Source organism: Chiloscyllium plagiosum, unplaced genomic scaffold (assembly GCF_037043375.1).
Source record: "Chiloscyllium plagiosum isolate Xiang-an unplaced genomic scaffold, Cpla_swu_hap1 HiC_scaffold_3, whole genome shotgun sequence".
Taxonomy (NCBI): Eukaryota; Metazoa; Chordata; class Chondrichthyes; order Orectolobiformes; family Hemiscylliidae; genus Chiloscyllium; species Chiloscyllium plagiosum.
The window spans coordinates 62759632-62785334 of NW_028270141.1; the positions used below are offsets into that span (position 1 = coordinate 62759632).

The window sequence follows — 25703 nt, forward strand, 5'->3', positions numbered from 1 at the left end:
GATTTCAGTAGCTACTTCTTTTTGTTTGGTAAACCTCATGGGTTTGGACAGTGCTGTTGAAGGAGTCTTGATGAATTACTGCAGTGTATCTTGTAGGTGGTACATACTGTTGCCACTGTGCATCATTACTGAAGGGTTGAATGTCGTGAATGGGGTGTCAATCAATTGGGGTGTTTTATATGAGGTTTAGTGTTGGTAATGTCATTGATGATCTAGGGATGATGGCTAGTTCTCTCTTGTTGAAGAAGACCATTAGCTGGTACTTGTATGGTGTGAATGTTAGTTCTCACCAATCAGTCTGAGCCTCGATATTCTCCTGGTCTTATTGCATTTAGATACATACTGCTTCAACATCTGCGTATTGTGAATTGTGATGACCATTGTGCAATCTTCCATAAAAATCTCCATTTCTGACCTTACGTTGTTGAAGCAGTTGAAGATATTTGCGCCTAGGACATTACCCTGAGGAACTCTTGCAGAGATGCTCTGGAACTGAAATGACTGACCTTCAACAACTACAAGCATCTTCATAGTGCTAAATATATGTCCAAACAGGGAAAAGTTTTCTTCCTGAGACCCATGGACTTCAGTTTTGCTGAGACTCCCTGATGCCATACTTGGTAAAAGGTTAACCTTGATGTCAAGAGCCATTCTATTTCATCTCACACCAGGGGTTCAACTCTTTTACTTGTGTTTGAATGAAGGATATAATAAGACCAGGAGCTGATTAGCCTGGTGGAACCTGAACTGAGTGTCAGAGCAAGTTATTCCTTTTCAAGTGCAGTTTCATAGTTGATGACTTGTTGCTGATGTTCAAGAATAGACTGATTCAACATAATTGACTAGATGAGTGTGAAACATAGAAACATAGAATTATATTAGCAGGAGAGGGCCATTTGGCCTTTTCAGTCTACTTTGCCATTCATCACAATCGTGGCTAATTGTCAAACTCAATAGCCTAATCCTGCTTTCTCCCTATGACCTTTGATCTCATTCACCCCAAGTGCTACATCTAGCTGCCTCTTGAATACTGTTGTTTGTGCACAGGACATAGCCGAACAATTGTCCAAATTGCTGGCTGGATGCTTGTATTGTAACTGAACGGGGACAGATGGTTTGGGGTCCAGCTAGTTCAAGGAAACAAATCTTGAGGACAATTGCTGGAATGTGATAAGGGCCCATAGCCAATATGCAATGCCTTCAGCTGTTTCTTGATAGCACATGAAGTGAATTGAATTGGTTAAAGACTTACAATTGTGATACTTGGGACCTCAAGAGGAAACATAATTGATTATCCACTTGGCAATTCTAGTTGAAGATGGATGCTTCAGCTTTATCTTTTGTACTGATACACTGGACTCCCCCATAGACTCCTTCCTGATGAAGGGCTCCTGCCCGAAACGTCAATTTTCTTGCTCCTCAGATGCTGCCTGACCTGCTGTGCTTCTCCAGCACCACTCTAGTCTTGTCCCCCATAGCCATGTCTGTTACATTCTGTTTTTGCTACTTGGCATGCAATTAGTTGTGCATTGTAGCTTCACTGAGTTGACAGCTCATTTTTAGGTATACCTGATGCTGCTCCAGGCAAGCTCTCCTGTTTTCTTCATTAAATCAGAGTTGGTTTCACAACTTGATGGTAATAGTAGAGTGAAGGAAATGCTCATAGTAGCTTGTAAATTATAGTTTGAAAAATTTCTGTAGCTGCTGATTGTCCACAGTGGCTTATTCTCAAATGGAGAAGTAATGAATCATCAGTCAAAAGTGGTTAGGAATGTGATATGTAGTAATCAGCAGGATCAGGTAATCAGTATCCTTGTCATGTTTGGCTTGATGTCATGGTACTTTATAGAATCTGATGTCAATGTTGAGGACTCCCAGAGCAACTCCCTCCTAACTATATACCACTGTGCTACTTCCTCTGGTGGGCAATTTTGCCAGTAGGACTGGACATACCGAGTGATGATAATGGTGTGACTGCGAGATGATTCTGTAAACATGACTATATCAGAATATTGCTTGACTAATCTGTGGGACAACTCTGCTAATTTTGGCACAAGACCCCAGAGTACTTTTCAGTGTTAACAAATCTATGTTTGACATAATCCTTCATGGTTCTTTGGTTAATGTTGGCTTGTCCATCCAAGTCATTGCTTTCTTTCGACATTGTAGTGATTTGACGCAGCTGAATGGGTTATTGGGATATTTCAGAAAACAAGGTAAAAACAATGACTGCAGATGCTGGAAACCAGATTCTGGATCAATGGTGCTGGAAGAGCACAGCAATTCAGGCAGCATCAAGGAGCTTCAGCAAAATCGACGTTTCGGGCAAAAGCCCTTCATCAGGAAGCAATTGATCCATGTAGGGCTTTTGAATCATGTAGGCCAGACCACATTAGGATGGCAAATTTCCTCTCCTAAAGAACATCGGGAAGAAGTCTATAGGGGAGTCCAGCATATCAGTACAAAAGATAAAGCTAAAGCATCCACCTTCAACTACAATTGCCAAGTGGATAATCAATTATGTTTCCTCTTGAGGTCCCAAGTTTTTGTAACAATAAATCATAGTCAAGTGTCATTAACTTGTAATTCTAAATTTCACCTTCTGCTCTTTTGGGTCGCAAAATACTGTTTCAAGAGAGTAGGTGAACTGCACAGCTCCCTCATTCCTCCTTCCTCCACCTCATCCTAGTTTCAAACTTCCAGTCCCCTTGACTTGTCCGGACTTGTCCGACCTGCCTAGCTCCTTTTCCACCTATCCACTCCACCCTCTTCTCCCTGACCTATCACCTTCATCTCCTCCCCCACTCGCCCATTGTACTCTATGCTACTCTCTCCCCACCCCCACCCTCCCCTAGCTTATCTCTCCACGCTTCAGGCTCTCTGCCTTTATTCCTGATGAAGGGCTTTTGCTCGAAACGTTGATTTTGCTGAAGCACCTCGATGCTGCCTGAACTGCTGTGCTCTTCCAGCACCATTGATCCAGAACTGCATTTTGAACCAAGTGACATTGCTACGACATCACCAACTCCCAATATTTAATTCTCTTTTGAATTCTTTGGTGGTTGCGTAAGATTTTAAAGCATTATTTTGATGAAGTGCAGAAAAGTTGTTCTTGGGTCCTAGCCAATATTTATCTCAGAATCAACATCACAAAACAGATTATCTGGTCACTATCAGATTGCAGTTTGTGTGAGTTTACGATACACAAAATAGCTCCTGCATTCCTTATGCTACCACATTATCTACAAAAAATATAAAATGCAATGAGGCATCTAATGACCGTGAAAAGCCATATCACACTCAAAACAGTAATTCTGTCAACCAGAGTTAGTGTATTGAGTCTGATGTAGCTCTTCTTCAAAACCTTAAAGGACTCTCCATTTGTAACTTAATTTCTCTTACCACAAATCCTGCCAGACCCATTGAGTTTCTATAGCCTTTTTCAGTTTTCTAACATTAGCAGTGTTTTGCTTTTATTTAAGATGTAAAATTAAATTTGCTTGCTGGGACCAGGGAAATTACTTTAAACTGGCTGGGTTGTTTAAAGACACAATTGTTTATCAATTTCTCCTCATATACATTGGGACATAGCTTATCATCTCCAAATGATCTTTCCCCATTAATGGTTACTATGGAAAGATCTTGGACTCTAAGTACTGTAGATTTTATTTGCAATTATTCTGCCACCACCAACCTTCAAGACTCATGCTATATGTTTCACAGCAGGAAGCACGTTCCTAAATATTTTGTCACATTTGTTTTAAATGCTATCAGGTTGCAGCCAGTTTGAGATCAAACCAAATAAAACAACACATTCGTTGCGACATTTACCGAGATGTGGGATCGTGGGAGTCCAGGCCTAATGGTGCAAGATAAAAATATATATATTGGACCTCAACTGGTGAACTGGGTTAAAATCATAGATAAATGTTTCTTAACCTCATCATTTGAGGGAGGACTCAGGTACTGTGCGAAATTCTGACATGGACAAGAACTAACCGTCATATGCAAGCATTCTCGTCTATCAGGACGAGCTGGTGCAAAGGAAGATTTTCTTCCTTATGTTAAGTGCTTCAGAATTTGGAAGAAATTAGGTGTGTTTAAAATTGATATTCTGGATAAAAGGGAAAAAGAGGAATTCGAAAAGGTAAGTGAAATGGAAAATAAGTCTGGAAAATGTATGATGTATTCCATAATATCAAATATACTGCTAATAGTAGTACTGTTTTACTAACTAGTTGTGAAATAGCTTGTTTCCTTCCTTCGATCTCTGTATTTGGATGTGCCTGAAGTTATTTATTATGAGATGCAAATGAAAATTCTTCCGACTATATTTAGAATGAACGAATTTAAAATCAATCTACCCTTTGTTGAAAAATAATTTGATCACTCCATTCTCATAAAAGGGCATCCCTGCATGTAATATGAGGAGAACTATCTTGTGTTTTTGCTGGTGCAAAAATATTTTTCTAAAGTTTTTCTATGGTGCTTTAATGTAACTAGTGTATTTCATAACCGAGTGTCGTACTGACACAAACTGGGGCGCAAACCAGATGTTGAGGTGCACAACCAGCACTCAATGACATTTACAGACTAGTAGAAGTATTTGTTGGATCCTGTTTTTAAAAATTAATTTAACCTAATTATCTGTTAAACTTTGCATGTGCCATTGATATCTGTTGCATTTTTGATTGTTCACAAATTAGCCTCCAGTTGACCCCATATTTTGGGTGCGCAATGCTGTTTTCATTCTCCGGGTTGCAGTGGTATAAATTATTTAATTGTCTTATTTGTAAAGTTATAACATAAAATTTTGAAAGCTAAACATTGAATATGTATCTTATTTCCACATGGATTCAGTACTTTATTAAATTCCAATGATTGGTTCTTAAATACCAAGCTTCTACCTGAATATCTCTGAGATACCAGCACTGTGAGCACCCAAAGGAATTTTTGACCTTTTAGCTAATGATTATGGTCTATCCTCTCACACCGTACAAAATATTTCCATAATACCTTTCATTTGTACCTGACAAAGTATATTTCGCATGACAGTTTTTAAAATATATAAATATCTTTATCTTACTCCATTTGTAATAAATGCAGTTTTTCTTCTTTGAAATTCTCTTCCACTTACATACAGCCAATTCCAATTCCATTAATTCCGCTCTCAGCTTGTGTACATAATTTAGATCTTTAGAAACGATCAGTCTGTCTTGGCTTTGATTTTTTTGATTGATATACGCTACTTCTATGGCACCTGCAAAGACTGAATCTCACTTAACTCTGTTGTCTACTAAACTTTTTACACATAGAATCTTGATGCTGAACATATCATCCTGACCTCTTCTTTTATAATTTTGCTGAAGTAAATTTGTGTTTAGGAACAATAAACTAAGACACGTTCTTTACATACATTATATCTTTTTTTTAATATGGGGAGTATTCTAATTTTTTTGAAGATTTTAATATCTTTTCAGAGTTCTCCACAAGATTCCTTTCATTATTTGTACTATCATATTGTTTGATAATCAAATATTAACATGAAGCAATTTGAGTCGTTTTAATTTAAAAATGTCTTTAAAAAAAAAATAAGAACAGATAGATGACAACCTTGATTCAGTGAAAGCGATGTCAACTCTGAATCAAAAGGTTGTAGGCTGAAACCTCTTCACCAGAAAGAGAGGCAAACAATCTGAGCCGACACTTCAGTGCAATATTAAGGGCGCATTTCACGGTCAGATGTGTATTCTTTAAATATTTCAGGTTTCAATCTGGGCCTCAATGCAAGGGCTTTTATTAATAAAGTGGATGGTGAGTTTCAGGTGTGGAATGTTCTTCTGGATTCTTCTCACCATGTTGGATATTTAAGGGCATGTTTTACATCAGTAAAATAATCACAGAGCTATCAAAGCTTTAAGTGAGAATATCTTGTATTTTGGCGTTAGCTTCAGCTTTGGACTCGTAGAATGTAGATTTGTATGCACACCAGAATCTGAAGATATAAGCCAGACATTTCAGTAAATTACTGAGGGAGTGCTGCAGTTTGGAAAGTACTAATTTCCAGTCACAAGATTAAAACATGGCCCCCTTTGCTTTCTTCCAGCACTATTTGAATAAGGGCAGGGGAATTCTTCTGTTGTCTTGGATAACATGTATCTCACAAACAATACCAAGAAAACTGATTATCCAGTTATTTATCTCATTGCTATTTATGGATTCTTTTATATGGAAATTAGTCACTGCATTTTACTGCATTGCAACACTACTTTGGCTATGATGTGTTTTGAGATTTGAGGTTGTGAAGGAAATCGCATGGATGTAAATGTTAATTTGGTACATATTTCAGTGTGACCTAATTACCTAATCTCAAGTTTATTGGAATCTCACAGAAACATAAAGAATAGCTTCATTTTCAAGACTTCAAATGATTTCTTCTTCGTTAAATCTAATTATAACTTTTTATACCATTAGGCAATGGTGTAAAAAGGGGTTCTCATTTCTTTGCCCCTGAGCTAGAATCTTTGTGTTTAAGACCTACTCCAGGATATAAAAGGCAAGGCAGATGTGTTCATAATGCAGCCAAACAGTTTGAATATCAAATTCCAAATCCTTATAAATTATGATGACAAGCTATCAGAGCAGGATCAAACGCCTGGTTAGCCAGGCAACAGAAAGAAGCTGGAGTCTCTAATGTCAGTGTCATGGATGACCAGTGTGATTCAGGTTGGTGCTAACTTCACAGGGTTCAATCCCCATTCTGGCTAGAGTGGATTCAATACCTGCCTTCAGTGGTGGAGGATTTGCTGCTGTGAGTTGGACCTACCTTCAAGCAGTGAACTCAAGGAGGAGAAATATGTAATGATAATGAATTAACCAGATTATCATGTCTAATTTTCCTTTACATTTTCTCCAATGGCATGGTAATAGTATATTCAATGTTGCCCATTCTATGACTTTGGAAAAATGGCTTTGATAGATTCAGGAAAGTTATTTTTCAGTCACTTCTTTTCCTCTTCATTGTCTTTACCACACTTGTCAAATATATTAAACTGAATTCCACATTGTACTCACCTTTTGTTTCTTGTAATGAAAATTATTGATAAATACTTTGCAAACTTAGCAATAGGTTGGTTTATAAAATTCATCGTTTTTTTCAGTGAACCCGTTTTGAGCTTTGCATTAATGGTTTTAAATTCCAAGGTGTTTGCTTTTAACAAACATTTGAGTTCTTTGATTTTTGGTATTGGCACTTCTGTAAAATTCCCTGTATGTTCCAATCTTTAGTTGTGGAGTCATATAGCACAAAACAGGTCCTGCAGCCAGCCATGTCTATGCCAACCAACCGATACCAAACTTTACGAAGCCCATTTACCTGCGCTTGGTCCTGTTATGCCTTGGCATTTTAAATGCAGTATTTTGCTGCACTGTTTAGATGGTGAAGGGTCTGTCAATGGTATGTTTATAATATGAAGAAAAGTCAGATATGAATGTATGTATTTCACAGCACTAGACAAGAAAGAGTGAGACCTTTTCAGGTTAAAGCTAACGTGGATCGTGATGGAGCTAATGTGCTTATTTTTGTTGTTTTTTTGTGGTTTAGAGAATAATTAAATAACCTTCAACAGATTCAATAGATAGGACATGATGGGGTAAATTATGTGTGATCTGTGGAAAGAGCTAACTTGATGAGATGAATGTTTACTTCTTGACCAGGGTGATTTGTTTTCACGAGCCACTGCTTTCTTAAGAAGAAAGATTTCTAAAGATATTATTAGAATGAGCAACCTTTAATAAGAAAAGGTTGCCTGCTGAATGAAGACACCTTTAAGACATTCCTCATAACGTCCACTGAAGAGACACCATTTTCTGCTGTAAAATTGGGTTAATCCAGATCAGAAACTGTAATTCAAATCCTCTTGTTTTCATATGAAACGTTGTGCCTGAAGTTTTACCTATCGTTCTCTTTTAAATACTGGTTGACTAGTAAACATCTCTAGTATGTTCTACTTATGTTTTGGATGTATGGCACTCCAAATCCTTTTATCTACATTTACTTGTAAATAAATTTCTCTCGAATCATTGTACAACTGAAAGTTACTTCCCTAGACCCCACACAATGAGAAAACCAATCAACTAATTAAAATTCAAAAATTAATCTAAACATGTTGTTTTTAGGAATTTTTATTCTCTAACATTTTTGTTATCTGGTGTTGTAAAAATGTAGTTACTTAAATGGAAAGTTTTTTTCTAGGAAGGGTAGGCAGTTCAAATACCATAGTAAAGAGCAAAGTGAGCTTTTTAAAGACACAAGTGCAGCATTTAAACAAAACAGGAAACCTGCCTTTAATATCAGTTTTCCAGCCAGCTTGTTTTATGATTTAAATTTGAACCAAGTGATAAGTTTATGAGACAAATGTCTCAGTAATGTGGTTTACTTAGATTTACAATGTGCTGTGAGAAAGCCACTTCACAACTGCAGGGTTTAAAGCATCGTTACTAAGTAGGAGAAAGTGAGGTCTGCAGATGCTGGAGATCAGAGCTGAAAATGTGTTGCTGGAAAAGCGCAGCAGGTCAGGCAGCATCCAGGGAACAGGAGAATCGACGTTTCAGGCATAAGCCCGAAGAAGGGCTTATGCCCGAAACGTCGATTCTCCTGTTCCCTGGATGCTGCCTGACCTGCTGCGCTTTTCCAGCAACAAGTTTTCAGCATCGTTACTAAGTAGGCTTACGGAAATTCAATCAAAGACCAGGAGGTATTTGAATCATTTTTTAAAATTGATATCACTTCTGAAAAAATACTCAGAGTTGATGTACTCTAAATGGTGAGATTTTTAGGTCAGTAGTTGGATTTTTACCACTATGGAAGAAAACCATTTTAGTGAAAGAAAGCAGTGAGGACTATGTGACAAACACGAGGCACATTTCTGAATATAAGGAATTGTGAATTGAAGAAGCTTGAGTAAATTGTTGAATTTCAAGGACTTGGTTCAGTTGAGAAGGCGGTTCATATTTTGATGATATGATCCATTTTCAGAAATATAGTGACATCATTTGGATTAGGATATGAATCCTCTGTGCAGGCAATGCTGCTTTACCTTGTTGTTTATCAACTGTTTAGTTGGAATCAAAATGCCAAAAACAATTTAAAAAGTATAGAAGTGAACAAATGTCTATACAATGATCTGTTTTTATGTATAACTTTGAGAGTTAAAAAGGGAGAAATGCTGTGCAGAAGGTCGAGAGCCACACACCTCATAATTCTGAATTTGGAAATGGTCTGGGCAACTGGTATCTCAAAATTTAAATTGCATTGAATAAACAAATCAATAATACAATTGCCCATCTGATGTGAATTGTTTTCTCCCATTGTTTATATTTTTAACTGTGTTGTAAATACCTTGTTCGATATGATCTGCGATCATACTGGTACTGAAATCATATTATCGCATTATTAATTTGTATGGCAGGCTGCATATCTTTTTGGTTTGACAGCAATGACCTATTAGGGGAGAATAGTACACTGCATAGTAACATCTTGGTTAAATGCTAACTTCACCTGCAATAAGCTAGCTATTTCATACCGCTACGATACACGATCAACACGGGTGGTATTCCCCTCTAACAGGATGCTGCTGTCCTGGTGTCTGCTGAAGAATTACATTAGCAACAAATTTAGATCATCAGTTGGTCTCACAGTATGGGCACACCAGCATCAGCTAGATACTACTTATAATTACAGGCAGAGCCTTTTTTTTGTGAACAGAAAAACATATTTTCAAGTAAACAAAGCTTGAGGGACAGCCATTCACTGGTATATTCCTCATGGCAAATCGTTGATCAATCAGAGTATTAAATTTAAAATTAAACAATGACAGTTAACTATTCCTTAGTGCATTTTCCAAGGAAATGCCTCTGTTAAACATACTCCATTTGTCAATTAATCAGCACCTTCTTCCCATGCCACATAAATGGTTGTTCCCTTTGAGATTCCCTTGGTATTCTTAAGATTTTGTCCTGATGTGTGCAAAATGAGAAGCTTGTCCATTTGTCTATTTGCAATACTCAAGTTATGTATGACCAAGTGAGTATAAACAGAAGTGCGGCAAACAGTGACGTTATTATTGGTTATATATCGTATTCTTTAACAAATTCTGTATTATGGACTTAGTTTTACTTTTATTTAGATGCATAGAGTGACATTTACTATTCTATGAATATCCAAAAAAGCATATATATTTTAATCAATTTGGTGTCAAATGGTCATGCTTTTGTATAGAGAGCTGGTTGGCAGAAGGGAAGCAGAGAGTTGGAATAGATATGTCCTTTTTAGAGTGGCAGGAAGTGATGAGTGGGGTGCTGCAGGATTCAGTGCTGGGATCCCAGCTGATCACAATATACATTAACGATTTGGATGAAGGAATTGAATGCAGTATCTCCTAATTTGCAGATGACACTAACTGGGTGGCAGCACGTGCTGTGAGGAGGATGATAAGAAGCTGCCGGGTGACTTGGACAGACTGGCTGAGTGGGAAAATGCAATATAATGTGGATTAATATGAGGTTATCCACTTTGATCACAAAAACAGGAAGGCAGATTATTATCAATGGCAGCAGTTTAGGAAAAGATGCAACAAGACCTGGGTGTCATGGTGGAACAATTGCTGAAGGTTGGTGTGCAGGTGCAGCAGGTGGTGAAGAAAGCCAATGGCATACTGGCCTGCATAGTGAGAGGATTTGAGTATCAGAGTAAGGATGTCTTGCTGCAGTTATATAGGGCCTTAGAGAGGCCACACCTTGAGTAGTATGTGCAGTTTTGGTCTTCTCATATGAGGGAAGGACATTCTTGCTGTTGAGGGAATTTAGCAAAAGTTCACCAGATCCATTCCCAGGATGGCAGGATTGACATATGAGGAAAGACTGGATTGACTGGACTTGTACTTGCTGGAATTTAGAAGAATGAGGAGATATCTCATAGAAACATACAAAATCTTGATGGGACTGGACAGGCTAGATGTGGGAAGAATGTTCCCGATGTTGGGGTAGTACACAACTAGGGGTCACAGTCTAAGAATAAACAGTAAGCCATTCGGGACTGAGATGAGGAAGTATTTCTTCACTCAGAGTTATCAACCTGTGGAATTCTCTCCCACAGGAAGCTGGACGTGGCCATTGCAGCTAAAGGGATCAAGGGATATGGAGAGAAAGTGGGAATGGGTTACTGAGATCGCATTATCAACCATGATCATATTGAATGGTGGTATAGGCTCAAAGGGCTGAATGGCGTCCTCCTGCATGTTTTCTATGTTTATAATGCTCAAATCTGAATGAGCTCAGAACTCTGATGAAGCAGATAGGCTTTTTTTGTGTGGAATTATACTCATTTCTTAATTGCAATAATTGCTGTTAAAACCAGGTGTGGAGGATTGAGAATCAGCTCCCCTCTTTTAAACACCCTTCAGTTTGCTTAAATAAAGATTTTTATGACTTTTAGCATGCATCATATTTAATTAAAAAGAAATTTGCTAGTTCTAAAATGAAGGAGTCAGTTGCAATGTTTTTTTTTAATGAAAGAAAGATAAATATTATTGGTTATTAACCCTGGAACAACAATACAATACAACATCAAACATGCTCACAAACACAGGTATGAAGTTTAAAAAGAGGAGTCTCAGTACTAACTTGAGATTACAGTTGTTTAAATTATGACATATTCTCTGCAGTGGCAAAATTTTAAAGACAACTTTGAGTTCTCATTCAATGGATGTTTCTGTTTACCAGGCATAGTCCTCCAAGAGGCTGGGAGATAAACAGGGAGAGACAGAGAGAACAAACCTTCCACTTTTGCTGTTATAAATCTATCATCCTTTTTTTTCTGCTGTGCCCAAAAATAGTTCCCAAAATACCATTCCTGTGTGTATTCCTGTATCTGGCTTCATTGTTTCTTCCAACTGGATAAACAATAGGCTAGACTTACATTGCATTATGTGAACATTCAAGAAAGATGTGACTGAAACAAGAGATACACATCTAAGTGACTGCATTTAGTTAATTTGATAAAATGTTAATTTCAATTTAAGCTGATTCTTATTTATTGAAAGCTCTATGATGTTGCATTACCTGTGAACAGGTTATCATTACAGTCATTTTAAGTCAGTGTTTTTCACTTTTGTAAACCATATGTATTAAAATAAGATGGTGAAAGTTGAAAACGTACCGTTCATTTTTACCGCTATCATAGCATAAATTTAGTATGAGACCAGGAGAGCATAATATGCTTGCGAGTTTTGAGAAGATTTGTAACTCAGATTGAGGTTCCGGATGTCAGTTTGCTCGCTGAGCTGAAAGGTTTTATTTTCAGATGTTTCGTCACCATACTAAGTAACATCATCAGTGAGCCTCCGGATGAAGCACTGGTGGTATGGCCTGCTTTTTATTATGTGTTTAGGTTTCTTTGGGTTGGTGATGTCAGTTCCTGTAGTGACATAATTTCCTGTTATTTTTCTCAGGAGGTGGGATCCAATTCAATGTGTTTGTTGTTAGAGTTCTGGTTGAAATGCCATGCTTCTAGGAATTCTCATGCGTGTCTCTGTTTTGCTTGTCCTAGGATGGATATGTTATCCCAGGCGAAGTGGTGTCCTTCCTTATCTGTATGTAAGGATATTGGTGAGAGTGGGTCATGTCTTTCTGTGGCTAGTTAATGTTCATATATCAAAATACCTTGCAAGAACTGTAACAAACACTACATTGGATAAACAGGCAGAAAACTAGCCACCAGGATACATGAACATCAACTAGCTACAAAGAGACATGACCCACTCTCACTAGTATCTTTACATCCAGATGAGGAAGGCCATTCAATGTATTTAATTTCACTACAACTGTTCTCAGGGGTAGTCAAAAGTTGACAAGTTGCCTGGCTTTGTGTCTGCACTCGACTGCAAGGTAATGTCCCAAATGGATAGAAATTCAAGAATTCTACATCAACTGTTTAACATACATAGGATAATAGATCTGCATATCGTGTTGAAGAAATGATAAATAAATGAGATTTCGACAATGTCAGGAAGTCTGTGGGTGGAATCTTTCCAGGGCTGCGTGCCACCAATTTCTGATATATAAATAATGGAAACTGGAAACTCTAGTTCACTACTCCTTCCTTTGGACCTCCATCTTGGACACATGGCATCATTGCCTCTGGGCATGTTCGGGCAGCAGCTACATGAATGTCATATATTCCAAAATTGGCATCCAACATGTCCCAGCCTCTTTGCAACCATCCACTTCGATCTACTTACAGTGTGCATCTGCACTTTAATATTACACTTTAGAATGCATTAGCATCTCTTTGTAATACTGCTGCAAGGACTCTTTGCACACGGGGCAGGCAGCCATCTCACCGCCTGGATCAGACTGCATATCAAGGCTGCTTGCTTGTGTTCTGAATGTTCACTCATTTTGCATCCACCTGAATATTCATGGCATCCCTGCATGAGCTTTTCCCCTCAGCCAAAGCTTTAAGGCTCGCAGTACTGCTGCAGCATCTTGCATTTTAATCCACTGCATGTGTTACAACCAATTGGCCATGTCCTCGATCAAGAGTGGGGACGCAGCCTTCAGTCAGGGTGTTAGAACATAGAACATAGAAGAATACAGCGCAGTACAGGCCCTTTGGCCCTCGATGTTGCGCCGATCCAAGCCCACCTAACCTATACTAACCCACTATCCTCCATATACCTATCCAATGCCCGCTTAAATGCCCATAAAGAGGGAGAGTCCACCACTGCTACTGGCAGGGCATTCCATGAACTTACGACTCGCTGAGTGAAGAACCTACCCCTAACTTCAGTCCTATATCTACCCCCCCTTAATTTAAAGCTATGCCCCCTTGTAATACCCGACTCCATATGCGGGAAAAGGTTCACACTGTCAACCCTATCTAACCCCCTAATCATCTTGTACACCTCAATCAAGTCACCCCTAAACCTTCTTTTCTCTAATGAAAACAGCCCCAAGTGTCTCAGTCTTTCCTCATACGATCTTCCTTCCATACCAGGCAACATCCTGGTAAACCTTCTCTGCACCCGTTCCAGTGCCTCCACATCCTTCCTATAGTATGGCGACCAAAACTGTTCTGGAGCAGTGGGTCAAGGGGCTTGGGTGCAGTCAGGCATCTGGTTGGGATGGTGACAGTCAGGGTGCCTATACCTCTTCAGTTCAGGAAAGTGGGGTCACAGTCAGCCCTCTGGGTCCAGTGCTGGGGAATCATGTAAACACACTTAGGAAGTTTTACAGATATCAGTTTGGTCATTCATTGTTCAAGGATGTCTGTTGAGTTGCTCAATAAGGAGAAAGTGAGGACTGCAGATGCTGGAGATTAGAGCTGAAAAATGTGTTGCTGGAAAAGTGCAGCAGGTCAGGCAGCATCCAAGGAGCAGGAGAATCAACGTTTCGGGCATATGCCCTTCTTCAGGAATGAGGAAGGTATGCCAAGCAGGCTAAGATAAAAGGTAGGGAGGAGGGACTTGGGGTCGGGGCGTTGGGAATGCGCTAGGTGGAAGGAGGTTAAGGTGAGGGTGATAGGCCAGAGAGGGGGTGGGGGCGGAGAGGTCGGGAAGAAGATTGCAGGTCAAGAAGGCGGTGCTGAGTCCGAGGGTTGGGACTGAGAAAAGGTGGAGGGAGGGGAAATGAGAAAGCTGGAGAAATCTGCACTCATTCCTTGTGGTTGGAGGGTTCCTATGCGGAAGATGAGGCACTCTTCCTCTAGGCGTCATGTTGCCATGGTCTGGTGATGGAGATAGCCAAGGACCCACACCCCCTCTCCGGCCTATCACCCTCACCTTAACCTCCTTCCACCTAGCGCATTCCCAATGCCCCTCCCCCAAGTCCCTCCTCCCTACTTATTATCTTAGCCTGCTTGGCACACCTTCCTCATTCCTGAAGAAGGGCTTATGCCCGAAACGTCAATTCTCCTGCTCCTTGGATGCTGCTTGACCTGCTGCGCTTTTCCAGCAACACATGTTTCAGCTAAGTTGCTTAATAAGTTGGTCACAGTCAGGCTGGGAGTGCACTAAAAGTCAAGAAGGGTTAAGAAATGTCCAGTGCTGTGGAAGGGTAGTTGGGGAACTAAGCATGGGAACTGGAGGCAGATTCCTGGCATGCAGAGAGGATTACTATCGTAAAAGGGGAAGGGCAGCAAATCAGTAAATAATTGCAGTGAGAATAGAGCATGGGAGAGAAAAGGGTCATACAAGCAGGGGAGTCATTAATGGTAGCAGCACCCTGGTTTCCATAGGGAGACACTACACTACCATGTGAAATATCTGGAGCTGGAGTGTGTAAAGTGGATAAGTGCAGACTCAGACAGATGGATGGAGTGGGAATTTGGGAATTGCAAAGCCTTTGGGGTTGACAAGGAGGACTACCAGAAAGGAGACATTTATGTTTGGAGATTAACCAACACAAAGTGGCAGAACCAGAAACTCAAACAGAGTGTTGGAGAAACGCGGTAAGTCTGCCACATCTGTGGATAAAAAAAAGTTAATGGTTAGATCCAGTGACCCTTCATTAGAACTGCAGAAGACTAAAGAGATGTCATGACCAAGGGGTAGACCTTAGACTAATGAAGTCATAGAGATATATAACACGGAAAAAGACCCTTTGGTCCAACTCATCCAAGCTGACCAGATTCCTAAATTAATCTAGTCACATTTGCCAGCATTTGGCTCATATCCCTCTCAACCCTTCCTGTTCATATGGCCATTCAGATATCTTTTAAATGTTGTAATTGTACCAGCCTCCACCACTTCCTCTGGTGGTTCATTCCATACACGCGCCACATACTGCGTGAAAATGTTGCCCCTTAGATTCCTTTTAATATGCCACATTAACTGTCAATACACCATGGAAGTGATGGGACTGTGGCACAATTATGAGCAATGCTTTAAACTTGATTGCTGGGACTTGATGGCACTTGGTGCTTAGTAGCACTTATCCTGACAGGGTGGAGAATTTCATTCACCATGCATTGGTGGATTTTCCTCTGGACTGTGATGATCACATTTGCCTGGGTAGTGTGAGAGAAGAAGACAGCACTCCTCTGTACCAACATGTCCACCAGGAACTCCAGGTCCTGTCCATAAGGTAGAACACTGATGTTCCCTTCTCAGCCATGCTTGGGCAAGTATCTGCACACATCCGGGGGAGCTCAAGACTAGGTTTGCAACAGCATTTTATATATGATGCCAGCTCCAGGGATGTTGATTGATGCCAAGGTAATTGACATTGGTGAATACTTCTGGCTGCAGTGAGTGGGAGAATTAGCCTAGCACTAGATGTGAGGGATGCGATAGGAACATGGGAAGTAGTTGATGAGGTATGTTTGGGATAATTGTGTAAGAAAATTTGCTGGGCCTTGTGGAGAGAAACTACCGACAAAGCTCAATGAAACTGACACTGCCAAAATTCCACCCCATATTACTAACATCTTTGTTTTAAATTACCATGGTTGTGTTTTGGTTCAACTTAATTAAAAAATTTACTGAATGGGTGGGTTTATATAAAAACAAGGAGGAGAAAGTGAGGTCTGCAGATGCTGCAGATCAGAGATGGAAATGTGTTGCTGGAAAAGCGCAGCAGGTCAGGCAGCATCTAGGGAACAGGAGAATCGACGTTTCAGGCATTAGCCATTCCTGAAGAAGGGCTAATGCCCGAAACGTCGATTCTCCTGTTCCCTAGATGCTGCCTGACCTGCTGCGCTTTTCCAGCAACACATTTCCACATCTTATATAAAAACAAGATCTGCTATTGGTGAATACAAAAGTGAGGTACGCAGCAGGGAATTGCATGAGAAAAATTACTAGAGTTCATGAAATCCTCCATGAAACAACCCAAAATTGACAATACCTGACTTTTAAGAAAATTTGTTTCAAAGATTTTTCAGTTTAAAACTGGTCAAGCGATTGTTTGGAAATATCCATACAAGATTTCATGTTGTGTTTACTGCTTTTCAGGTAAGGTTTCCCCTTTTGTTTAGTGATACACAGGCAAATTTTTCTTCTCTCATTTTTCAGCACCAAGAAGATGTGGAATATTTTATTATTAGATTTTCATGTAGACCATTTAAAGTTTCAGTCATTTAATTGAGTTGATACTCAAGAAAGATCAATTCAGCCTTAGCTTGGTTCTACTCTAACTTCCTGATGAAGGGCTTTTGCCCAAAACATCGATTCTCCTGCTCCTCGGATGCTGCCTGACCTACTGTACTTTTCCAGCACCACACTCTTGACTCTAATTTCCAGCATCTGCAGTCCTCACTTTCTTTTACTCTAAGTTTTCTTCTTCTGGGGAAGGTTCCGATTGTGTTGGTTTATGTTCTTGTAACAAGAGCCTCCTAGTAAATGATCATCTGAGAATCTAAGTGATGAATACTAGTAATCTGAGTGACTATTGTAGGTAGCCATAATGTGGATGCGCCAGTGGGGTGGACAAGTTAAAAATCATACAGCACCAGGTTATAGTCCAACAGGTTTGTTTGGCAGTACTAGATTTCAGAGCACTGCTCCTTCATCAGGTAACTTGTGGAGCAAGGTCACAAGGCACACAATTTATAGCAAAAGACCTCAGTGTAATGCAACTGATACAAGATATTGAACACGCCTAAATTGCTGTCAAGTCTTTCATTTTTTAGAATGGGTTGCAGGTTTCGGTTCATTTATATTTAAATGCCAGAACTCCTTTCCAGTCACATTTTTGAGATAACTCGAGATATCTTGAGAATGTGACTGGAAAGAAATTCTGGGATTTACTTATTAATGAACTGAAACCTGCAACCCATTATGATCCTGCTCCACAGCTGCCTGATGAAGCAGTGCTCTGAAAGCTAGTACTGCCAAATAAATATAACTTGGCATTGTAAGTAGGGGTTCGAGCCTACATTCTGTCCCCATTTGGAAATGATGCTGTTTTTAATGGTCCCTGCTACAGGTTTGAATTTCAGAAGGTGAAAGATTAGTCTCATCTCTGGTCCAAATGATTGAACAACCATTGTTAAGATTCATGCATTAATAACTGCCATTTGGGTGAAGACATGATGGATGTTAGTTGCTGTGAGATTTTAAGTTGTTGAAAAATGCATTTCTGGAGGACTTTAAGTTTCACAAAATTGAGATCAAGTTGATGTTCTGTTTCTTCTGTTTCAGAAAAAATGGGTTGTGCCACCAGCAGTGTACAGGGAAGGCATAGCTTTACCCTCAAGGACCAGACTAATCAGCTGCCCGGTGAAACTACGCTTCAGCAAGTGAGTAGAACTACAGCATGCTCCACTTTTACTCAGATATTAAAGGAAAAATACAGAAGAGTTTAAATAATAGCAGAGAAATACTGAAAATGCACAATGGGTCAGTTAACATCTAGAAAAAGAAGATGGATGAGTTACAGTGCTTTTCTTTTAATAACTCATGGGTCTGGGTATCACTGGCTGGGCGGGCATTTATTGCCGAACCCTAGTTGCCCTCGAGAAAGTGGTGGTGAGCCACCTTTTGAACCACTGGAATCCATTACTGTGGATTGACCCACAGTGCTGTTAGGGAGCGGATTCAGGATTTTGACCCAGTGACAGCGAAGGAGCGGCGATATATTTCCAAGTCAAGATGGTTAGTGGCTTGATGGGGAACTTGGATCTGGTGGTGTTCCCATGTATTTGGCTGCTCTTGTTCTTCTAGATGGAAGTATTTGTGGCTTTGGAAGATGTTGTCTGAAGATCGTTGGTGAATTTCTGTGGTGCATGTTGTAGGTGGTACACACTACTGCTACTGAATGTTGGTAATGTTGGTGGATGTTTATGGATGTGGTAGTGTCAAGCTTTTTGAGTGTCATGGGAGTTGCACTCATTCCGCAAATGGGGAGTATTCTATTCCAGTGTGTTGAAGATTTCTCTGTCCTAAGAATTAACCAATCATTCCTCTAAGAACAGTGCATTGTGGTCCTGTATTTTCAGCATTTTTCATTTTTTGAAACAATCTTTTGTTTTATATTCATATCATTTTATTTTCCATTTCTCATCATTATTACTTCAAATTAACAATGCATCAGCATGGCTAATATGATGATGTTCTGTTAGTATTAATAGGTGCCTACATTGGTTTAGAAATAGCATTCTTACTTTGAGTTAGACAGTTGTGGATCCTAAACCTTACTTTGGCCTTTTGTATTCTGTCCACTGCAATTTTGAGAAAAGACTACATTATAACACAAACAAATAAATTTTTAAACTGAGGGCGACTGCCAAACAGCCCATGCTGCTCTAGCAAAAAAGTCAGGCAGTTCATCAAGCATTCTGACCAATGCAGAGCTAGTAAGCTAACATCTGATGAATTGGTCAACATTTACTTCTCAATCAACATCTCACACAATAAATTAACTAGACGTTGATCTTATTCTGGTTTATGTGATGTTGTGGCTTATGAGCCTGTCTGCAATACAAAATGATACTTCAAAAGTGCTGTGATAGTTGTAAACAATACCTTGAGGGTGTGAGAGTACTACAGTATATGTAAATACAATTGATTTCATTTTGTTATACACCAGCTATTGTATTGGAGGAAAGTAGACAGTAGCGTTCTCAAGGATCAGTGCAGATCTTTTTTTTGTTTGATATATTAAAATTACGTGGATATTGGGACACAGTGTAAAATTTCAAAATTAGCAATAATTCCAAATTATTGTGTGGCAAATAGTGAGGATGTTAACATTCATAGAGCAATACAGCATGGAAACAGACCCTTTGGTCCAATCAGTCCATGCTGAACATAATCCAAACTAAACTAATCCCACCTGCTTGCTCCTGGTCCATATCCCTCCAAAGGTTTCTATTCATGTACTTATCCAAATCCTTTTTAAATGCTGTAACTGTACCCACATCCATGACTTCTTTAGGAAATTCATTCCACACATGAACCACCCTCTGTGTAAAAAAAGAAATGTCCCATGTATTTTTTAAAATCTTTCTCCACTCACCTTAAAAATGTGCCCCAATGAAATGAAATCTCCCATCCTGGGGAAAAGACAGTTACCATTGACTCCATCTATCCCCTTCATTATTTTATAAACTTCTATACGTTCATCTCTCAATCTCATATGCTCCAGTGAAAAAAAGCCTCAGCCTATCCAGCCCTTCTTTGTAGTTCAGCCTTCCATACCCGGTAACATCTTAGTAAATGTCTTCTGAACTCTCTCCAGCTTAATGATATCCTTCCTATAATTGGGCGTCCAGAACTGGACACAGTATTCCAGAAGATGCCTCACCAATGTCCTGTACAACCTCAACGTGACTTTCCAATTTCTGTATTAAAAGGACTGAGCAATGAAAGCAAGCGTGCCAAACCCCCTTTTTAACTACTCTGTCTATATGTGACACAAACTTCAAAGAATTGTGTACTTGAACCCCTAGGTACCTCTGTTCTACAACACTATGTAAAGCTTTCCCATTAATTGTATAAACCATACCCTTGTTTGTTGTACCAAAATAAAATACCTTGCATTTCTCCAGATTGAACTCCAAATGCCCCAGGCTCGAAACACTTTGCACCTCTTAGTGTTGTATGAATAAAGATTGAGACATTTTCTTTCCATTCAGTCACAGGACATGGGCTTTGCTGCCTGGCCAGCATTTACGTTCCATCCTGAATTGTGTTTTTTTATAGATTTTTTATTAGAAATTTAACATTTTTACAAGTTTACAAAAATAAACAAAACTCTCAGATATAAACATTGATATACAATTAGCTCAAATATACAATAGCCAAAATTTAACAAAAAAACAAAAAGAAAAACCCCGAAAAAGAGGAAAAAACAAACAAACAAAACTCAACTATCTACTAATGTAACCTACAACTAACCAGAGTGTATATTTAAGTCTCTTACATGCTCAGAATGTGTTAACACCAGATGTAATAAAATCCGTACTCGTGCGGGATTCCTCCCCTGAGGGACCCCGGACCAGCCAGGTTTGTAATCTCAATTAAATAAAAGCCCTTGTTAGGATAGCCGAAATATCTGTATTTATGTAATTCAAGAAGGGCTGCCATATTTTATAAAAAAATTCGTTTTTTTGGTGCACCATATTTGTAAGGAAGTCAAGGGGAATACATTCCATAATTAATCTGTGCCAATTTGAAAGTCCAGGGGGGCCCTCAGCCGCCCAGTTCACCAAAATATTTTTCCTTGCACAGAAAGAAAGAATAGAAAATAGTCTCTTCCCGTACGTGTCCAGGGAGGGAAAGTTCGAAAAGCCCAAGAGGAGAGATACAGGGTCCACTTTAATTTCCGTTCCTAAAATTTCTGTCAGGGTACTTGCTACTTTAGTCCAATATCTACGGATCTTATGACAGGTCCATAAGCAATGTACAAGAGTGCCCACCTCTATTTTGCATTTAGGACACATTGGAGATGCTCCTGCCTTACATTTTGCCAATCGAACCGGTGCTATATGGGCCCTATGAAGTATCTTCAGCTGGATAGCCTGGGTTCTGTTACAGATAGTAATTCTTCTAGCGTTTTCCCAAATATCATTCCACGTTTCTATAGAGATTTCTAGTCCCAAATCCTGATCCCATGTTTTAAGCAGATTATCCATATCTCCCGATACTTCATCATGTAGTAAATGATAAATAGTACTGACGGAAGATACCCCCACTGGTCGTAGGACACTACATTCTCTATCTGATTTATAAAGACTATCTAATAACGTAGTCTTCTGTATATAATCTCGAATTTGGAAGTATCGAAAGAGGTCTCCATCAGGTAATCCGAATTTCTGACGCAGCTGTTCAAAAGACATCAGGACCCCATCTTTAAATAAATCCCCTAAACACGAGATACCCCTGGATCTCCAGAGTTTAAAAGTGGCATCTGTTAACCCCGGTTGGAATCCCCATGCTCCCACTATCGGTGCATAGGGGGATGTTTTATGTGAATTGCCCTCATTTTGCCGCATTATATTCCAAGCCTTGATTGTATTTAGTATTATAGGGTTTTTACAGTGATCTGTAATGATTTTCTTCTTGTCTGAGAATAAAAGGTTAATAAGTGGATATTTCACTTGAGAGGCCTCGATGTCCAACCAGATTGATTGTGGATCAGACAAGATCCAATCAGCTATGTAACTTAATAGGGAACTTAACTGATATTTCCTAAAGTCTGGGAAGTCCAATCCATCCCTTGCCTGTGGAAGCTGTAGCTTCTTCAGCTTAATGAGGGGCCGCCTATGATTCCAGATAAAGGAACCCAGCCAGCCATATAGTTTACATAAAGCCGTCCTCGGCAGCATCACCGGAAGCATTCTCATAGGATATAGGAGACGGGGCAGGACATTCATTTTGATTAGTGCTATTCTACCCAACCAGGAAATTGGTAGGTCTCCCCATCGCTGGAGATCCTGCCTTATCCTTTCCAGTAAATACACAAAATTAGCCTTATACAACTGACCAAATACTGGAGTAATAAAAATGCCTAAATATAAGAAGCTCTCCAGAGACCAACGAAAGGGAAAAAGGGATCCGTCTGCTAAGCGGGGTATCATAGCAAGACCACCCATTGGCATAGCCTCCGATTTTGATAAATTAATTTTATAGCCTGAGAATGCACTAAATGTATTGATAACTTGGATTAGGCGAGGTATGGACATCAGAGGGTTACTGAGGAATAGAAGAACATCATCTGCATAAAGGGTAATTTTATGTTTACCTGTACCAATCCTTGGGGCCACTATATTAGGATCAGCTCATATAGCTTCTGCTAGTGGTTCAATTATTAGCGTAAATAACAATGGCGAGAGAGGACATCCCTGATGGCAGCCCCTACCCACACTGAAGCTATCCGAACCTAATCCATTGGTAACCACAACTGCTTTGGGATCACTATACAATGTTGAGACCCATTTGGTTAACACCTGTCCAACGCCAAACCTTTCCAATGTGTAAAACAAATATGACCATTCAACCCTATCAAATGCCTTTTCCGCATCTAATGAAACCACTACTCCTGGTATCTTTCCCTGATGACAGGCTTGAATCATATTCAGAGCCCTTCTAATATTATTGGATGATCTACGGCCCTTAATAAACCCCGTCTGATCCTCCTTTATAATATGTGGCAGTATCCTTTCTAGTCTCAGTGCTAACATTTTAGAAAGGATTTTAAAATCTACATTTAGCAAGGATATTGGTCTGTATGATGTACAATCTTCTGGGTCCTTTCTTTTTTTAAGGATAAGAGAGATATTTGCCTCTTTCAGCGAAGGCGGGAGACAGCCCTGACTATATGCATAATTATACATGTCCATAAGTGGACCAGCCAATATTTCTGTAAATTCCTTATAGAATTCAGCTTGAAAACCATCTGGGCCTGGCGCCTTACCATTCTGAAGTTGCCTAATTGTATCAAGTATTTCTTGGAGTGTAAGAGGAGCATTTAGGACCGATACTTGTTCTGGAGTTAGGCCTGGAAAAGTCAAATTTTTAAAAAATGACTGCATCCTCCTCGTCCTGTCTTCACAATCCTGTGATTTATATAACTCAGAATAAAATTCTCTAAAGATCGCATTAATCTTTTTATGATCATGAGTCAAAATACCCGTACTTTCCTTGATAGATGTAATAGTCTGAGGGGCCTTTTTTTTCTTTGCAAGAAATGCTAAGTATCTACCCAGTTTGTCGCCATATTCATATAACCTTTGTTTTACAAATAATATTTCCCTCTTAGCCGTTTGAGTAAGCGTAGTGTTTAGAGCTGTCCTAAGAGCTATAATCCTTTGCAATTTAATAATAGAAGGTCTATTAGTGTATGCTGTTTCAGCTGCTTTTAAGCGGGCTTCAAGCAGACGCTGTTGTTCTCCCTTCAATTTCTTCTGGGTCGCTGAGTAGGAGATGATCAAACCTCGCGTGTAAGCTTTGATGGTCTCCCACATCATTGACGGGTTGCTAGCTGTATCTGAATTAATTTCTAAAAAAGTTTTAAATTCTTGAGAGAAGTACTTTACAAATTTACTAGCTTTCATTAGAAGGGGTCCATACGCCAATGCCGAGGGGATGTCCCATTGTTCCTCACCTTAGTTTCCATATATACAGCAGCGTGGTCGGAAATTGCTATACTACCTATTTTACAGGATGATATGGAATTTAACAAAATCGAGGGGGCAAAAAACATATCAATTCTGGTATGACATTTATGTGGATTAGAGTAGAAAGAAAAATCTCTGCCCTGTGGATGAAGACATCTCCATACATCTACTAATCCTAATTCTTTGTTCAGATCCATCAATTGTCTAGATCTGGGAGATACTCTTGCAGTACTCTTGGGAATCCTATCTGTTTCCGGATCCATAATACAATTAAAGTCTCCCCCTATAATTATATGACGCGCATCAAAAGCCATCAATTTTGAAAACGCTTCCGTTATAAATTTAAAGGGGTGTGCCGGGGGGCAGAAAAAAATTTAAAATCCCATATTCCTCTCCATTTATGAGGGCTTTAATCAAGATATATCATCCAGATTCGTCTTTTATCTGCTTTAGGATTTTGAAAGGGAAATTCTTCTGAACAAGAATAACAACTCCCCTGCTTTTTGAGCTAAAAGAAGAAAAAAAGGCCTGATCAAATCCGCCCTGTTGTAATTTCAAGTGTTCTTTATCCGACAGGTGTGTCTCCTGTAGGAGAGCTATATCAACTCTTTCCTTCTTAAGATTTGATAATATTTTCTTCCTTTTGACTGGCAAATTACTCCCCTTGACATTCCAGGTGCACCACTTAACCGACTGATCAACCATAATCCTCTGGGCCAATCCGAGACCCCTCGGGAGGGGGAACCCTATCCAGAACATCCCGAGCGTAGAACATATAAAATTTACAAAAATAAAACCTCTTTAATACACCCACAACAATACAATAAAAAACTATTTCTAAATAAAAAAAATATAAAACGTATCTAAGTGGAGATTTTCCCCCTTGTTCCCAGGGGGTGTCACTTCCTCTCCAAAAGTCCATCATATCTCCCAACCAATTGGTCTCCCAACCAATGCCCCACCCTTGACCCAGGCACTCCTCAATAAAATGAGGAGAATTCAAATATAATACAAAGCTAGAGTTAACAATGAGCACCCTACCCCCACCCACACCAACACCTGGATATATTTGGTAATGTTAATACCATATATAAACATATAACTATAAAATTACCACCTCAACAAATAATAATTAAATATAATAATACAAAATAACAAGGGGAAAACAACCCGGCTCCTAGAGACAGAGGTAAAATTGAATAAGGTAACCACCTCCCCCCACCAACATTAACCAAACCTCCCAGCTTTTATATATATATATACACACATATACATACATCCCTCATATACATATATAAAATAATAACAGAAAACAACCCAAAGGGGGGGAGAAAATCAAATCCCTCTCCCCACCCCCCATGATAATATTAAACAGTAAGGTAAGAGAAAAAAAAGGGGGGGATATAAACCAAAGCGGGGGAAAGGCAAACCAACATCCATTATGTCTTACAGTTTATCTAAGGGAGTCCAAGAATTCCTTAGCCTTTTCTGGTGATCCAAAGTTATATACGGATCCTTCATGGTTAAAGCGTAACGTCGCTGGGTAGTGTAAGGAGTACTGAATATTTAAGTCCCTTAAACGCTT

General features: G+C 39.4%; 1 protein-coding gene across 3 annotated transcripts in view; it reads left to right on the plus strand.

The window, feature by feature from the left end:
• Positions 1–25703, plus strand: part of LOC122543725 (proto-oncogene tyrosine-protein kinase LCK) — a 108093-nt gene that overhangs the window by 19953 nt on the left and 62437 nt on the right. For 2 of the 3 annotated variants that reach the window (XM_043682498.2, XM_043682499.2), the window contains one exon: positions 18201–18298. In XM_043682498.2, the coding sequence (XP_043538433.1) occupies positions 18201–18298 (98 nt within the window). Of the gene's footprint in view, positions 1–4025; positions 4148–18200; positions 18299–25703 lie in introns of those variants that run through there. The other variant, XM_043682504.2, reaches the window with a different exon arrangement.